The 15,874-nt window shown below is 42.6% G+C and overlaps 1 protein-coding gene across 3 annotated transcripts in view; it reads left to right on the top strand.

Annotated features, from left to right (window-relative positions):
* col4a4 (collagen, type IV, alpha 4) overlaps window positions 1-15,874 on the top strand; it is a 241,676-nt gene that overhangs the window by 190,552 nt on the left and 35,250 nt on the right. For all 3 annotated transcript variants that reach the window (XM_082966130.1, XM_082966129.1, XM_082966128.1), the window contains 8 exons: window positions 5,990-6,171; window positions 6,271-6,334; window positions 6,514-6,588; window positions 7,342-7,449; window positions 7,656-7,763; window positions 7,880-7,951; window positions 8,099-8,227; window positions 8,766-8,873. In XM_082966130.1, the coding sequence (XP_082822256.1) occupies window positions 5,990-6,171; window positions 6,271-6,334; window positions 6,514-6,588; window positions 7,342-7,449; window positions 7,656-7,763; window positions 7,880-7,951; window positions 8,099-8,227; window positions 8,766-8,873 (846 nt within the window). The remainder of the gene's footprint in view (window positions 1-5,989; window positions 6,172-6,270; window positions 6,335-6,513; window positions 6,589-7,341; window positions 7,450-7,655; window positions 7,764-7,879; window positions 7,952-8,098; window positions 8,228-8,765; window positions 8,874-15,874) is intronic.

The raw sequence follows: 15,874 nt of genomic DNA, 5'->3' as shown, positions 1-15,874 counted from the left end.
TGAGCGGCCTTTCAGGTTATGTTGATATAGGACTCGTTTTACTGTGGATATAAATACTTTTGTACCTATTTCCTTCAGAATCTTCACAAGGTCCTCTGCTGTTGTTCTGGGATTGATTTGCACTTTTCGCACCAAAGTGCATTCATCTCTAGGAGACAGAACGCGTCTCCTTCCTGAGCGGTATGACGGCTGTGTGGTCCCATGGTGTTTATACTTGCGTACTATTGTTTGTACAGATGAACGTGGTACCTTCAGGTATTTGGAAATTGCTCCCAAGGATGAACCAGACTTGTGGAGGTCTACAATTTGTATTCTGATGTCTTGGCTGATTTCTTTTGATTTTCCCATGATGTCAAGCAAAGAGGCAATGAGTTTGAAGGTAGGCCTTGAAACACATCCACAGGTACACCTCCAATTGACTCAAATGATGTCAATTAGCCTATCAGAAGCTTCTAAAGCCATGACATAATTTTTGGAATTTTCCAAGCTGTTTAAAGTCACAGTCAACTTAGTGTATTTAAACTTCTGACCCACTGGAATTGTGATACAGTGAATTATAAGTGAAATAATCTGTCTGTGAGCAATTGTTGGAAGAATTACTTGTGTCATGCACAAAGTAGATGTCCTAACCGACTTGCCAAAACTATAGTTTGTTAACAAGAAATGTGTTGAGTGGTTGAAAAACGAGTTTTAATGACTCCAACCTAAGTGTATGTAAACTTCCGACTTCAACTGTACGTGCTGAATGTCTGTCCATTTGTTTACAGTAAAATAGCATTGTATCTGGTCAAACACCATGTTTTCCTAAATTTTACTGAGTTGGTAACAAAAGGTTTGGTTGGCTATTTGAGACAGTAAAGTGGGATTTACATTTCTTGGGTAGCGTAATTTTTTTCTTCCCTCCAGACCTGAGGGCACACACTTTCTATTAAGCTTAGATTGAAGATATGGCAAACAGGAGTGGCAATATTGTCCGATATTATCCTCAGTAATTTTCCATCCAAGTTGTCAGACCTTGGTGGCTTGTCATTGTTGATAGACAACAGTACTATGTTCTCCTCTTCCACACTCACTTTACGGAATTCAAAATTACAGTGCTTGTCTTTCATAATTTATAATTTATTCTTGAATGTGTAGTGTCAGCGTTTGTTGCTGGCATGTCATGCCTATGTTTGCTAATCTTGCCAATGAAAAAATCATTAAAGTAATTGGCAATATTAGTGGGATTTGTGATGAATGAGCCATCTGAATGAATGAATGAATGAATGATGTTTGCCTTTTTGCCCAAAATTTAATTTAAGGTGCTCCAAATTGTATTACCTAAGCGGGGCTTGGTCTGTCTGAGTCAGTATCTTAATGCGACCTTGAAATGTGAAGAGAGGGTCCAGGCTCCTAGATGGTTTGGGTGTCCATCATCTCTGTAGAGCATCTTTTGTTTCCAAAAAGTGTTGAAATGTTCAGTAAAAGTTATGCCAACAGAGTGGCAGTAGTCTTTAATCCAGATATGACGTGCTAAAAGCTTGCTGAACCATTCGCAGCCACGACCCAGCGACGGCACGGGATCAAAGATAATCGGCTGCAATTCAGAACCTTTCAGGGTGTTGATCAGCTCACTAAAATCCTGTTTCATTACCTCTGATTTACCCTTTTTGATATAATTTGAACCCACATGCACTTGGCTGCTGACGTAGAACGGACGGAAGAAAGAAAGAGGATGAAGGAGCAGGAATCTCTGGAAGCAGGTGGGCGAGATTGTTGGTCAGCAGGATTGGGTCCCCCAAACCCATTTCAGCCCCATTCATCAAAGACAGCTGTCTTGCGCTGGGTTTACGGTGTGTGACGTGCCTTCACTGGGAAGCATTATTGATAATCCGCCAGCTCCTCATAAATGGTCCTTGCTCCTTTATTCCCAAGGGGGGTAGGTATGGGAGGAAAGATGTGATTTCACTAGGGAGGGGGTCTCTTATTGTAAATAAGAACAGAATATGTTTCTAAGCACTTCTACATTCATGTGGATGCTACCATTTATTAGAGATAATCCTGAGTGAATCTTGAATAATGATGATTGAGAAAGTTAGATGCACAAATATCATACCCCCAAGACATGCTAACCTCTCAACATTACAATAGCAAGGGTAGTTAGCATTTTTGGGGGGTATGATATTTGTGCGTCTAACTTTCTCACTCATCATTATTCACAATTCATTCAGGATTATCTGTAATCATGGTAGCATCCATGGGCTCCGACGGTATTCCAGGGTGCGTTCTCAGAGCATGCGCAGAACAGCTGACAGGCATATTTATTGTAATTTTCAACCTATCCGTGTCCCAGTCTTTAATCCCAACATGTTTTAAGATGACCACAATCATCCCTGTTCCTAAGAACTCTATCTAATCAAATGTTATTGGTCACATACACATGGTTAGAAGATGTTAATGCGAGTGTAGCGAAGTGCTTGTGCTTCTAGTTCCGACAGTGCAGTAATATCTAACAAGTAACAATTCCACAACAACTACCTAATACAAACAAATCTAATGGGATGGAATAAGAATATGTACATATAGATATATGGATGAGCGATGACCGAGTGGAATAGGCAAGATGCAATAGATGGTATAAAATACAGTATATACATATGAGATGAGTAATGTAAGATATGTAAACATTATTAAAGTGGCATTATTTAAAGTTACTAGTGATCCATTTATTAAAGTGGCCAATGATTCGAGTCTGTATGTAGGCAGCAGCCTCTCTGTGTTAATGATTTCTGTTTAACAGTCTGATGGCCTTGAGATAGAAGCTGTTTTTCAGTCTCTCGGTCCCAGCCTTGATGCACCTGTACTGACCTCGCCCTCTGGAGGGTAGCAGGGTGAACAGGCAGTGGCTCAGGTGGTTGTTGTCCTTGATGATATTTTTGGCCTTCCTGTGACATCGGGTGCTGTAGGTGTCATGGAGGGCAGGTAGTTTGCCCCCGATGATGTGTTGTGCAGACCACACCACCCTCTGGAGAGCCTTGCGGTTGAGGGTGGTGCAGTTGCCATACCAGGCGGTGATACAGCCCAACAGGATGCTCTCAATTGTGCATCTGTAAAAGTTTGTGAGGGTTTTAGATGACAAGACAAATTTCTTCAGCCTCCTGAGGTTGAAGAGGTGCTGTTGTGCCTTCTTAATCACACTGTCTGTGTGGGTGGACCATTTCAGTTTATCCGTGATGTGTACACCGAGGAACTTAAAACGTTCCACATTCTCCACTGCTGTCCCGTTGATGTGGATAGGGGGTTGCTCCCTCTGATGTGTCCTGAAGTCAACGATCATCTCCTTTGTTTTGTTGACGTTGAGTGGCTTCATGCCACAATGATTACCGCCCTTTAGCACTCCTGTAATAATGAAGTGCTTTGAAAGGCTGGTTATGGCACACATTAATTCCAGTAACCCAGCCACCCTAAACCCACTCCAATTTGCTTACCGCACCAACAGATCTATAGATGATGCAATCTCAATTGCTCTCCACACTGCCCTCACCCACCTCGATAAGAGTAATACCTTTATGAGAATGCTGTTCATTGACTACAGCTAAGCGTTCAACACCATTATCCCTTCCAAGCTCGTCACCAAGCTTAGGACTGGATCCTGGACTTCCTGACGGGCTGACCCAAGGTGGTGAGGGTGGGCAATATCACCTCCACCACGCTGACCCTTAACACAGGGGCCCCACATGGTTGTGTGCTTTGTCCCCTCCTGTACTCCCTGTTCACCCACGACTGTGTGGCCATGCATGACAGATACCCTAAAATGTAATTAAACTATCAATAGGAAAGCGATATTAGCAGGTGGGCGTACACTCTTCGTCACACGAGCATACACTAATTTCCAAGTCTGTATCCCAGTACGAAAACTCATTATTCTTCCTTGTTTTGGTAGAAACAAGCCTGAAACCTTGAACAAAGACTGTTGACATCTAATGGAAGCCATAGCATTTGCAATCTGGGAGCCGGATTTGGAAATGCACCTATACTTTCCATTGTAAGAGCATGGGCTCTCCAAATGTTTTTATTTTTATATATTAACATTTATACAAACTTCAGAGTGTCTTCTTTAAAATGCTACCAATTATATGCATATCCTGGCTTCAGGGCCTGAGCAACAGGGCACGTCAGTCAGACAGGAAGTGGAGAAAAATAGACCCTAGCCTGAAGAAGTTTTATCCAGCATGGCTACCACAGCAATACGCCATCCCATCTGGTTTACACTTTTTTTTAAATATATTTTAGCTTTATTTAACTTGGCAAGTAAATTAAGAACAAATTCTTATTGTCAATGAGGGCCTAGGAACAGTGGGTTAACTGCCTTGTTCAGGGGCAGAACGACAGATGTTTACCATGTCAGCTCAGGGATTCAATCTTGCAACCTTCCGGTTACTAGTCCAACACTCTAACTACTAGGCTACCTGCCACCCACTTAGTGGGACTATCATTTGTTTTTCAACAGGACGATGACCCAACACACCTCCAGGCTGTGTAAAGGCTATTTGACTAAGAAGGAGCGTGATGGAGTGCTGCATTAGATGACCTGGCCTCCACATCCACCTGACTTCAACCCAATTGAGATGGTTTGGGATGAGTTGGACCGCACAGTGAAGGAAATGCAGCCAGCAAGTGCTCAGCATATGTGGGATCTCCTTCAAGACTGTTGGAAAAGCATTCCAGGTGCTGGTTGAGACAATGCAAAGAGTGTGCATAGCTGTCATCAAGGCAAAGAGTGGCTACTTTGAAGAATCTCATATATAAAATATATTTTGATTTGTTTAACATTTTTTTTGTTACTACATGATTCCATATGTGTCATTTCATAGTTTGATGTCTTCACTATTATTCTACAATGTAGAAATAATACAAATAAAGAAAAACCCTTGAATAAGTAGGTGTGTCCCAACTTTTGACTGTGCATTTTTCCCAATACCGTTGGTCCCCTAAAATGGGGGGACTATGAAGGACTATGTACAAAAAGTGCTGTAATTTCTAAACTGCTGACCTGATATGGATGAAACCCATAAAGCCCATAAACCCATGATACCCATAAATTAAAGCTGACAGTCTGCAATTTAACCGCATAGTCATTGTAACCTTTCAATTCAAAAAGTGCTGGAGTACAGAGCCAAAACAATCAAAAATGTGTCGCTGTCCCAATTCTATCTTAGAGATCTACGGACAGTTCCTTGGAATTCATGGTATAGTTTAAGTAGACATATGTGTTTCTTTCTAAATCATGTCCAAACATGTGAATTGGCTACAGGTGGATTCCAATAAAGTTGTACTGACTGACATCTCAAGGATGATCAAAGGAAATTGGATGCAACTGAGCTCAATTTAGAGTGTCACAGCAAAGCGTTGTGAATACTTATATAAATGAGATATTTCTGTATTTCGTATTCACTGCATTTGCATACATTTCTAAAAACATGTTTTCACTTTGTCATTATGGGGTGTTGTCTGTAGATGGGTGAGAGAAAAACATCTATTTAATCCACTTTGAATTCAGTCACACAAGAAAATGTAGAATAAGTCAAAGGGATGTATGGATACTTTCTGAAGGCACTGTAGTTATGCTTTCTGAATTGACATTTAACTGAGGGTCAAGAGCAGCAGATGTTGTATCCAGAGCAAGTGTCGAGTGGTGACATCACCCTGCCTGAGACTTGAAGTAATGTCGCCCCTTGCTCAATCAAGATCATGGTTTTGGTTACACTGCTTTGTGAGTGTTGTAAAGAAGGTCAGGGGTTCACGCCCAGGCAGGACAGAGAAGGGACCTACTCTGTTACACAAGTCATATAGGTCGAAACATTAGGTATTTGCGCTGGCTAATGTTTGGAATATAATAAGTGTGTTGCATACAGATCCGCTGGTTGAATTTTTTATTTTTGTATTTGTCTGGCAACAAGCATAATTGCAAGTGTGACTGCAGTCTTGTTTATTGTAAACCCCATCCCAGGTGACAAGGGTCCTGCGGGAGGCAGGGGTCAACCAGGGTACCCAGGGCTTTTGGGGGGGCCTGGCATAGAGGCCGGGCCTCAAGGACCACCTGGTACATGTGGACACTCAGGTGAACCTGGACTACCTGGCCTGCCTGGCCAGAGGGGTATCATAGGCTTCCCTGGAGAGATTGGTGATCAGGTATGGATGTTAAGAGTACCTACTGTACCTGGTCTGATTATAGACATGGGTCAAAAACATGCCAAATACTAAACACTGTTTTTGTTTGTGTCTCTTTAGGGTGAATCAGGGTGTACTGGATCTCCTGGCACACCTGGCTTCCCAGGGTACAGTGGTCTTAAAGGTACTTCCAATTGACAATTGACACAACTTATACAGTATTTTCTCTTCTCATTGTGATGTTGTGCATATCACCAGGGAAAAGCTGCAGGGACTATGACTGATTTGTTAGGCAGAGGGCATTATTGTTTTGTGTAATTCATGCTTCGCGATAATGAGATCTGAGAGTTGATTGGTTTACAGGTGAACGGGGCGACTCCATTGGCATCCCTGGACCGGCTGGTGATAGAGGAGCTACAGGAGACACTGGAGCATTTGGTAAGAGGATAGGAGATGGTACAGCACATATTTAAAAGAGAAGTTCAGGATTATACAACTTAATGTTAGTTGGTTCCTCACCCTGAAAATAGTCTATGGGCCAGGAGAAACTGTAAACCATGGTTCAGTTCTCTTAACAGTCACTACAAACTTATGCTAACTTTAGCCACCACTAGCTAAAAATCTATGGGTGTGATAGGGGCATGCAGACAAAAATAGCAAGGGGCATTCCTTGAAGAAACTATTAAGGGGTTTGCCACAATAGATCAGATGGGTCTTAGTAACCATCTCCTGGAGACAGCTGATAACTCCAACACTGGCTCTTCACCAATGATGATACTTGAAGGTAATTGTCTACGTCCCTCCTCCAAGTGGCATTATCAATATAGCTACTTCACGGAAGATGTGTAAAGAACTGAGTTAAAATAGTATCTTTCAAATACTTTGGCTGTGATTGATTTAACTTGTTTGGCACTATGGAACTAATGGACTAGTCCCAAAAGTGCTAACCCTCCGATCTGGTAAATTCAACCTGCCAATCTGGTAAATTCAGGCTAACTCAATCAAATGCTCAAAGTATTTGAAAGAAAAATACTATTTGAGCGCAGGCCTGTTATCAACTTACCACACAATAGCAGATGTGTGCCCTGATCAAGCTGGGGGAAATAGGGAAGATATAGGTGCGCTAGTAATGGTGTATGATGTCTGTGAACAACCTGTACAGTAAAACTTGCCCCCCTCTCCCTCCTTCAGCCCCACCGGGTGACCAAGGTGATGTAGGTGAACCAGGATTTTCAGGAGCTCCAGGACCTAAAGGGTTAACTGGTCCGCAAGGATCCATCGGACCTCCAGGGCCTGCTGGTGAGGACTTTAACCTTCAAGACTCTTAATTGCACACTACCCAAAACAATGCCTAATCAACGCCAACAAACTCTTAACAATATTTTAGGGTTTGTGGGCTTTGCTCATCTTTATTTGTTAGTGTTGTTGATGATCTCACCAGTGTGCCTTGATTGGTTTGAGCTCTGCTCTCCTCCTTACCCCTCTCTCCTCCCTCTGCTGGGAAGGTGTGATCGGACCCCCAGGTCCGAGTGGTAAACCTGGGGCTGATGGTCTCCCAGGGACCCCTGGACAAACTGGGCCCAAGGGAGACCAAGGACCCCTTGGACTCAAAGGTGGGGACATGCTCAAGACCAGACTAGAAAACAAGGACATTATTTTACATCAAATGTTTCTATCAATTTGAGATTCTGGCATTGACGTACTTTAATTTCCTTATTTCGCCTCCCAGGTCCACCTGGACCACTGGGTTTGCATGGACTGGACGGACTGAAGGGTGTGAAGGGCGAGGTTGGGGCCAGAGGTTAGTAAAATGCACAATGCAGCAATATCAAGATAATCTCTCTGAAATTCTGGAAAATATACAGTTCTCAATTTAACATTTGTGTATGTTGGGGAGGTGAGTCATGGAGAGGCAAAGACATTTTGTTTGTGTGAATGTGTTTCCCAGGCCCAGGTGTGCCCGGTCCCTCTGGTGCTCCAGGCTGTAAAGGAGAGAAGGGTTCCAGAGGGTATCAAGGGCCTCAGGGGCCCTCTCAGCCAGGACCTCTGGGCCCCAAAGGCCAGTCTGGACTAACAGGTACTGTATAACCTCAGTGATTCCCATCCAGAGATACCAACCCCAGAGAGATGGACACTGTATCAAACCACGGAACACATTTAAATGTTTTTTCTTACGCGCAACTTTGCTCATAAATTGTGCATACATGGAATGATTTAGGACTTGACATTAATTTATTTCGATGTTGCATGAAAATGCATGATTTATAAATGAAACATGCTCATGTGATATTTACATAGCTATAATGTTAACAGACATTTGACAAATGGTTTTTCATCACATTTTGGGAACTCGTGGCTTGTTTTAGACATTTGGTCAAGGCAAATCTTACAAATGAGGCCCATTTAACTTTTAATGTAAAAAGAGTGTCTCAGAAAGCTTGAATAAAACCCTCCCATGGAGCAGTTGACATACAAGCAGTGCATAATGACAGGTCGTGCTGTTACATTACACATGATATTAGTGTACTGTACTCGTTATATACTGTAAGTTGTGTTTTTCAAAAAGGAGTAGGGTTCAGTAAAATGCTGTGACCAGGAATGTCCTCTCTTTATAGGAAGCCCAGGAGACACAGGTGCCTCCGGTCTACCAGGCATGGACTGTAAGGAGTCCATGCCCGGCCACTGTGGGGAGTCAGGCTTCCCTGGACTCGACGGACCACCAGGTCAGAATCACAGTTGTCGACGCCTTTAATGACCGGTCTGTATGGGAGTAGGGTGAAGTTTAGTCTGGCTAACACCTAACTCCTCCTGACTTCAGAGTCTGGAAAGGCTCTTTTGATGTTGTTGGCACGATGCGTTGATAATGAAGGAGCTTTTTGAAGCTTTTTTACTGATTGGTTCTCCTCTGTGTCTTTCTCACTCAAACACCCACATGGACAAGCACAAACAGCCCCCGAGTGCAGCCCACTTCCAATACAACTGTTAGATTTTCAAATCCAAACAACGTGCAGTCTCAACTTTTGAGAGAACCAATCGAAGCACAGCCCATTTCTGTGCGAATACTGCATTTACAATGGACTCCTGTCCAGACCAGTGTGTCACAGCTCTCCCTCGGTTGTGTACCACGTGAGTCGCATCAGCCAGGCTAAGTGAAGTTGCCCCTAGAAGCTGATCTTCGGTCAGTTTTGCATTTTCCCCACTAATGTTTAAGGTTAGGATTAGGGGTGGGAAAGCTGACCCTAGATCTGTACCTAGTGGAAACTTCACTCTGGTGCCTCTGTGTGCCCATTAGGAATAAGGCCCGAAGGGGTGTGGTATATGGCCAATATACCACGGCTAAGGGCTGTTCTTAGGCACAACACGAAGAGGAGTTAAATTAAATTTATACTATTTCATCCTTCCACCAGAGGAAATAGTCCGGAGAAAAATCTAGTTGCTAATTCTATGTCCATCCTTGCTATGAAATCAAATAATCTTGCCTGCCAGCTAGCTATCGACAGAAAATAAAATCAATCAAATTCTGCTGCAGAAATTAAACCAAATTAGCTGCATTTACATTTGTTTTAGCTGTTTTCTATTGACATTTATTTGGATATACTGTATCCATAATAATTCATGTGATCTCCCGCATAGAGAGTGAATGGTGTCCTGATGAGACAGCAACTGTCTTGAGCCAGCCAGGCAAACTAATGCGTCAGCATAATTGCAACAACAGGGGTTTGAACAAACCTTGCTGTCTGCCTCTATGATCTCAACAAAATGTGTAAATTACATTTTCAAAATTTTTGTGGAGGTCGGAGAGGCAGACGGCAAGGTTTGTACAAACCCCTGTTGTTGCAAACCTTAATGCTAGGCTAGAAGCAAGGGGAAATATACTGAGGGGGTATTTCTCTCTGTAATAAAGCCCTTTTGTGGGGAAAAACTAATTCTGATTGACTGGGCCTTGCTCCTCTGTGGGTGGGCCCTGCTCCCATTGCCCATTCATGTGAAATCCATAGATTAGGGCCTGATAACTTTATTTAAAATGACTGATTTCCTTCTATGAACTGTAACTCAGTAAAACCTTTGAAATTGTGGCATGATGCATTTAGATATAAAACATTTTTGATTGAAATATCTAATTTACATGTATTCACACCCCTGAGTCAATACTTTGTAGAAGCACCTTACAGCTTTAAGTCATCCTGGAAAGGAAAGGGGATACCTAGCCAGTTGCACAACTGAATGCATTCAACCGAAATGTGTCTTCCGCATTTAACCCAATCAGAGAGGTGTGGGGGGCTGCCTTAATTGACGTATGTCTGTTTCAGCTTTTAAACTAATTAAAACTGTAACACAACAAAATGTGGAATAAGTCAAGGGGTATGAATACTTTCTGAAGGCTCTGTATATCCATCCGTATGATCGAAATCAACACAGGTAGGCTATTGTTTTCAAATACATAGTCTATTTCAATCAGAGAATTTGAGGGAGCATACTTAAAGTTCACATAGGACACAGGATAAGACAGGAGAAATACTCCAGATATAACAGACTGACCCTAGCCCCCCGACACAAACTATTGCAGCATAAATACTGGAGGCTGAGACAGGAACGGTCGGGAGACACTGTGGCCCCATCCGACGATACCTGCGGACAGGGCCAACCAGGCAGGATATAACCCCACCACCTTTGCCAAAGCACAGCCCCCACACCACTAGAGGGATATCTTCAACCACTAACCTACTACCCTGAGACAAGATCTCCCCCACGGCAACGAGGGGGGCGCCAACCCGGACTGGAAGATCATGTCAATGACTCAACCCACTCAAGTGACGCACCCCACCTAGGAACAGCATGGAAGAGCACCAGTTAGCCAGTGACTCAGCCCCCGTAATAGTGTTAGAGGCAGAGAATCCCAGTGGAGAGAGGGGAACCGGCCAGGCAGAGACAGCAATGGCGGTTCGTCGCTCCAGTGCCTTTCCGTTCACATTCACACCCCTGGGCCAGACTGCACTCAATCATAGGACCTACTGAAGTGATGAGTCTTCAATAAAGACTTAAAGGTCGAGATCGAGGCTGCGTCTCTCACATGGATAGGTAGACCACTCCATAAAAGTGGAGCTATATAGGCTCCCGAGTGGCGCAGCAGTCTCAGTGCTTGAGGCTTCACTACAGACACCCTGGTTCGATTCCAGGCTGTATTACAATGGCCGTGATTGGAAGTCCCATAGGGCGGCACACAATTGGCTCAGCGTCGTCTGGGTTTTGCCGGTGTAGGCTGTCATTGTAAATAAGAATTTGTTCTTCACTGACTTGCCTAGTTGAATAAAAATAAATAAAAACATATAGGAGAAAGCCCTGCCTCCAGCTGTTTGCTTAGAAATTATAGGGACAATAAGGAGGCCTGCGTCTTGTGACTGTAGCGTACGTGTAGGTATGTATGGCAGGACCAAATCAGAGAGATAGGTTGGAACAAGTAATGTAATGCTTTGTAGGTTAGCAGTAAAACCTTGAAATCAGCCCTCGCCTTAACAGGAAGCCAGTGTAGAGAGGCTAGCACTGGAGTAATATGATCACATTTCTGGATTCTAGTCAAAATTCTAGCAGCCGTGTTTAGCACTAACTGAAGTTTATTTAGTGCTTTATCCGGGTAGCCAGAAAGTAGAGTATTGCAGTAGTCTAATCTAGAAGTGACAAAAGCATGAATTAACTTTTATGCATCATTTTTGGACAGAAAGTTTCAGATTTTTGCAATGTTACTTAGATGGAAAAAAGCTGTCCTTGAAATAGTCTTGATATGTTCGTCAAAAGAGAAATCAGAGCCGAGGTCCTTCACAGTTTTATTTGAGACGACTGGACAACCATGAAGATTAATTGTCAGATCCAACAGAAGATCTCATTGTTTCTTGGGACCTAGAACTAGCATCTCTGTTTTGTACGAATTTAAAAGTAAAAAATGTGCCACCATCCACTTCCTTATGTCTGAAACACAGGCTTCCAGGGAGGGCAATTTTCACCATGTTTCATCGAAATGTACAGCTGTGTATCGCCTGCATAGCAGTGAAAGTTAACATTATGTTTCCGAATGACATCACCAAGAGGTAAAATATACAGTGAAAACAATAGTGGTCCTAAAACAGATTATTGAGGAACACTGAAACGTACAGTTCATTTGTCAGAGGACAAACCATTCACAGAGACAAACGGATATCTTTCCAACAGATAAGATCTAAACCAGGACAGAAATTGTCCATGTTCCCAATTTGGGTTTCCAATCTCTCCAAAAGAATGTGGTGATTGATGGTGTCAAAAGCAGCACTAAGGTCTATGAGCAGGAGAACAGATGCAGAGCCTTCATCTGACGCCATTAAAAAGTAATTTACCACCTTCATGAGTGCAGTCTCAGTGCTATGATGGGGTCTAAAACCAGACTGTGCAACCACTTTTTCAAAACAAATTGAGAGGAATGGAAGATTCGATATAGGCCGATAGTTTTTCATATTTTCTGGATCAAGGTTTGACTTTTTCAAGAGAGGCTTTATTACTGCCACTTTTAGTGAGTTTGGTACACATTCGGTGGATAGGGAGCCATTTATTATGCTCCAAATAGGAGGACCAAGCACAGGAAGCAGCTCTTTTAGTAATTTAATTGGAATAGGGTCCAGTATGCAGCTTGAAGGTTTAGAGACCATTACTATTTTCATGAATGTTTCGAGATATAGGATAAAGAAACATGAATGTTTCCCTTGATCCTAGGTCCTGGCAGTGTTGTGCAGACTCAGGACAACTGAGCTTTGGAGAAATACGCAGATTTAAAGAGGAGTCCGTAATTTGCGTTCAAATGATCATGATCTTTTCGTCAAATAAGTTCATGAATTTATCACTGCTGAAGTGAAAGCCATCCTCTCTTGGGGAATGCTGCTTTTTAATTAGCTTTGCGACAGTATCAAAAATATATTTTGAATTGTATTTATTCTCCTCAGTTAAGTTGGAAAAATAGGATGATCGAGCAGCAGTGAGGGCTTTTCCATTTTTTCCGGTACTGTCTTTTCAAGCTAGTCGGAAGACTTCCAGTTTGGTGGTGCGCCATTTCCATTCCAATTTTCTGGAAGCTTGCTACAGGGCTCGGGTATTTTCTGTATTCCAGGGAGCTAGTTTCTTTTGACAAATGTTTTTTGTTTTTAGGGGTGCGACTGCATCTAGGGTATTACGCAAGGTTAAATTTAGTTCCTCATTTAGCTAGTTAACCTCTCTAGGCTAGGCGGGACGAATTCGTCCCACCTACGTAACAGCCACTGCTATCCTGTGGCGCGATTTTCAAAACCTTAAAAATCCTATTACTTCAATTTCTCAAACATATGACTATTTTACAGCCATTTAAAGACAAGACTCTCGTTAATCTAACCACACTGTCCGATTTCAAAAAGGCTTTACAACGAAAGCAAAACATTAGATTATGTCAGCAGAGTACCAAGCCAGAAATAATCAGACACCCATTTTTCAAGCCAGCATATAATGTCACCAAAACCCAGAAGACAGCTAAATGCAGCACTCACCTTTGATGATCTTCATCAGATGACAACCCTAGGACATTATGTTATACAATACATGCATGTTTTGTTCAATCAAGTTCATATTTATATCAAAAACCAGCTTTTTACATTAGCATGTGACGTTCAGAACTAGCATACCCCCCGCAAACTTCCGGGGAATTCGCTAACATTTTATTAAATTACTCACGATAAACGTTCACAAAAAGCATAACAATTATTTTAAGAATTATAGATACAGACCTCCTCTATGCACTCGATATGTCCGATTTTAAAATAGCTTTTTGGTGAAAGCACATTTTGCAATATTCTAAGTACATAGCCCAGGCATCACGGGCTCGCTATTTAGACACCCGGCAAGTTTAGCACTCACCATAATCATATTTACTATTATAAAATTTCATTACCTTTTGTTGTCTTCGTCAGAATACACACCCAGGACTGCTACTTCAATAACAAATGTTGGTTTGGTCCAAAATAATCCATCGTTATATCCGAATAGCGGCGTTTTGTTCGTGCGTTCCAGACACTATCCGAAATAGTAAAGAAGTGTCACGCGCATGGCGCAATTCGTGACAATAAAATTCTAAGTATTCCATTACCGTACTTCGAAGCATGTCAACCGCTGTTTAAAATCAATTTTTACGACATTTTTCTCGTAGAAAAGCGATAATATTCCGACAGGGAATCTCCTTTTCGGCAAACAGAGGAAAAAATACCAAAGGCGGGGGCGGTCGGGGTCACGCGCATAAGCCAGTGTCTCTTGATCGGCCACTTGAGAAAGGCGATAATGTGTTTCAGCCTGGGGCTGGAATGACGACATTCTGTTTTTTCCCGGGCTCTGAGCGCCTATGGACGACGTGGGAAGTGTCACGTTAGAGCAGAGATCCTTAGTAAATGATAGAGATGGAAAAGAAGTTCAACAAATGGTCAGACAGGCCACTTCCTGTAAAGGAATCTCTCAGGTTTTGACCTGCCATTTGAGTTCTGTTATACTCACAGACACCATTCAAACAGTTTTAGAACATTTAGGGTGTTTTCTATCCATATGTAATAAGTATATGCATATTCTAGTTACTGGGTAGGAGTGGTAACCAGATTAAATCGGGTATGTTTTTTATCCAGCCGTGTCAATGCTGCCCCCTAGCCCTAACAGGTTAACCAATTTTTATACTCTGACGTCTTTGGTAGGTGGATGGAATCTGGAAGGGTATCTAGGAATCTTTGGGATGTCCGAGCTTTTTTAGCACAGCTTTGATTATACTTGGTTGGGATCTAAGCAGATTATTTGTTGCAATTGCAAACGTAATAAAATGGTGGTCCGATAGTCCAGGATTATGAGGAAAAACATTAAGATCCACAATATTTATTCCACGGGACAGAACTAGGTCCAGAGTATGACTGTGGCAGTGAGTAGGTCCGGAGACATGTTGGACAAAACCCACTGAGTCGATGATGGCTCCGAAAACCTTTTGGATTTGGTCTGTGGACTTTTCCACAGACCCACTTCCACAGGGAATTCAGTGAGGAATGCCGTATACAGCCCAGGAGGCCTGTGAACAGTAGCTGTAAAAAGTGATTGAGTAGGCTGCATAGATTTCATGACTAGTATTTTTTTGGGGGGGGTAAATGGAAATTTGCTATCAGGATGCGTGGGGGATATGGTCACTAGTGTAACCAGGAAGAGAGGCCTCATTTAACACAGTAAATTCATCAACCTTAAGCCATGTTTCAGTCAGGCCAATCACATCCAGCTGCATCACATCCGGCAGTGATTGGGATCCGGCGCGCAATTGGCCCAGCGTCGTCCGGGTTAGGCCAGGGTAGGCTGTCATTGTAAATAAGAATTTGTTCTTAACTGACTTGCCTAGTTAAATATTGATTATGATCAGTGATCATAAGTTCATTGACTATAAGTGAGGGATCTAACATTAAGTAGCGCTAACATGAGATGTGAGATATCACAATCTCTTTCAATAATGACAGGAATGGAGGAGGTCTTTATTCCAGTGAGATTGCTAAGGCGAACACCGCCATTTTTAGTTTTGCCCAACCTAGATTGAGGCACAAACACAGTCTCAATGGGGATAGCTGAGCTGACTACACTGACTGTGCTAGTGGCAGACTCCGCTAAGCTGGCAGGCTCGCTAACAGCCTGCTTGCATGCCCTGCACCCTCTCTCATTGTGGAGC

This window comes from Salmo salar, chromosome 20, assembly GCF_965601325.2.
Source record: "Salmo salar chromosome 20, fSalSal1, whole genome shotgun sequence".
In the NCBI taxonomy this organism is placed as follows: Eukaryota; Metazoa; Chordata; class Actinopteri; order Salmoniformes; family Salmonidae; genus Salmo; species Salmo salar.
The sequence above is the reverse complement of the archived record's forward strand: the minus strand, read 5'-3'. Positions and strand labels throughout refer to the sequence as shown.